This window comes from Sphaeroforma arctica, assembly GCF_001186125.1.
Source record: "Sphaeroforma arctica JP610 unplaced genomic scaffold supercont1.101, whole genome shotgun sequence".
Lineage (NCBI taxonomy): Eukaryota > Ichthyosporea > Ichthyophonida > Sphaeroforma > Sphaeroforma arctica.
This window is the reverse complement of record NW_014040457.1, coordinates 148,680-151,083: the sequence shown is the minus strand read 5'-3', so window position 1 is coordinate 151,083 and position 2,404 is coordinate 148,680. Positions and strand designations below refer to the sequence as shown.

General features: G+C 43.2%; 1 protein-coding gene across 1 annotated transcript in view; it reads left to right on the top strand.

Moving 5' to 3' along the window:
* Positions 1–231: 231 nt before the first annotated feature.
* The window catches only part of SARC_02301 (hypothetical protein), a gene marked incomplete at its 5' end in the record, with an annotated part of 4,082 nt that continues 1,909 nt past the window's right edge, over positions 232–2,404 (top strand). The window contains 3 exons of the mRNA XM_014303967.1: positions 232–438; positions 1,266–1,424; positions 2,050–2,226. Coding sequence (XP_014159442.1) covers positions 232–438; positions 1,266–1,424; positions 2,050–2,226 — 543 coding nt within the window. The remainder of the gene's footprint in view (positions 439–1,265; positions 1,425–2,049; positions 2,227–2,404) is intronic.

The following is a 2,404-nucleotide window of genomic DNA, read 5'->3' as shown; positions in this document are numbered from 1 at the left end:
GTGTGTGTGTGTGTGTGTGTGTGTGTGTGTGTGTGTGTGTGTGTGTGTGTGTGTGTGTGTGTGTGTGTGTGGGTGTGGGTGTGGGTGTGGGTGTGGGTGTGGGTGTGTGTGGGTGTGGGTGGGTGGGTGGGTGTGGGTGTGTGTTTGTGTGTTTAGTTGCTTCCCATCCGTTCTCATGTGTCTACCATCCCCTCTCCCCCACTTTCTCACCCACAACACCACACAGCCCAGCAGAAGCTCACCTCCGCTATCACCAAGTGTGACTTCTGCATGGACAACCCGGTCATGCCTAAACATCTGATGGTTAGTGTGGGGATTAAGACGGTGCTGATGTTACCTACGGGTGAGTCCATGACACCGAATCAGTGTCTGATTGTACCTATGGCCCACGTGGTGGCGATTAATGAGCTGGATGAGGATGTCCAGGACGAAATTAAGGTGTGTGTGTGTTGTATGTGCGTGTGTGTGTGTGTATGTTGTACAGGACTAGATTAAGGTGTGTGTGTGTGTGTGCTATGCAGACAAAATCAAGGTGTACGTGTGTATGTGTTGTAAAGAACGAGTTTAAGGTGTGTGTGTGCGCGTGTACTTCTAGTGAGTGAACATACATTTCAGATTAGTTGTCTGCCTGTGCATGTAGTTGTGATTGGGGCTTGTACACAACACTTACATACAAATACACATACACATACACATACACATACACATACACATACACATACACATACACATACACATACACATACACATACACATACACATACATATACACAGGCAAACATTTGGTAGGTATCGTTCGTATTCCAGACGGTACACGTGCACACGTGCAGTGTATGTCTAGCGAGTATAGCTCAGGCGGTGATGTATTAGTGTAGTCCGGGTTAGGGATGAACTTATTATATATAGGGTCCCTTTCTCATTCTGATAGTTGGATTGTTGTTTAGTAGTAAAAACGGTATAAACCATCTAGTTGGATATTGAAACACGTTACGTAGCTGACATAGCACAGAGTTTGAATCATTGCTCAGTGGTAGAAATATGGTATAATCTAGGTGGTTATTTAAACGTGTAAACGTAATGGGTCAGGGTGTACACGCAGGCCACTCGCTCCGTCTCCCGCATCATACAGGCACAGATTTGCAACAGGTATCTCACCACGATGTTCAATATTCTCAAACGTACACAAATTTAACGCTCAGATTTGCAAGAAGCACCTTATCAAGATGTTTAACCGTCTCATACGTACACATCTCCAACACACACAGATCTGCAAGAAGTATCTGACCAAGATGTTCAACAGAATAGATATGGACTGTGTGTTTATGGAAACGGCGATGCGCTTCAAACGACAGCGACATGCTGTGCTTGAATGCGTACCAATGGGACGGGAGGAGGGGGAGATAGCTCCCATGTGTTTTAAGAAGGTATGTGCCACCGTACTATAAGTTTGTGGTAGGTTTCACTTTTAAGTATATGTATATGTATATGTATATGTATATGTATATGTATATGTATATATATGTATATGTATATGTATATGTATATGTATATGTATGTGTATGTGTGTATGTATATGTATGTGTATGTGTATATGTATATGTCTATGAGAAAGAGTAGTCCCGTGTCTCAATTCCAACCGGCCGTCTTCCCTATGATAAGCAAATGTGATATGAGCGATCGCAACAAAATGTCAAAGTCTCTGTTCGGTGTCAAGAGTAGTGTCACCTCTCACCTGACACCTGCACACTAGCATACTCGTCCAGGAGGTCATTTGGCCAACCCAAATGTCAGCCAAAGTGGGCATCGTCCCAAAACCTAATGTTGGGGCGGGGGTTTAGGTTTGCTTGAGCCCTGAGAGTCTGTTGACGTGCTGAGTCTGTTGTGCTTAAATCCGTGTAATCGGTGTATTTGGTTTGTGTACTAAAATATTGTGTGTTATTCGATGAATGAGTGCGAATGCCGGCACTCGCGTGTGATATGTACACACCCAGCTTCCTGGTTTGCTTCGAGAACTTCAATACGTCCTAAACCCTAAAACCTAAATTCCAGGCAATGAATGAAAGCATGTCTGAATGGGGTGCCAACAAGAAAATCATCACAACCAGAAATGGCGCGAAATGTCCCATTCCCAAAGGCTTCCCCTACTTCCACGTGGAGTTCGGAGTGGATGGAGGGTTTGCCAATCCAATCGACAACGAAGAGAAATTCAATCACTTCTTCGGCAAGGTAGGGTATGAGATAGTTAGAAGATAAGCATGCGTTTGGCTTTTTGGTAGGCATATGCTGGCGTAGATGGAGTGATATATGTATATATATATATATATATATATATATATATATATATATATATAATATACTAGTTGACGTAAGTACGTAAACTAACACTAACTACGTAGGTATAGTA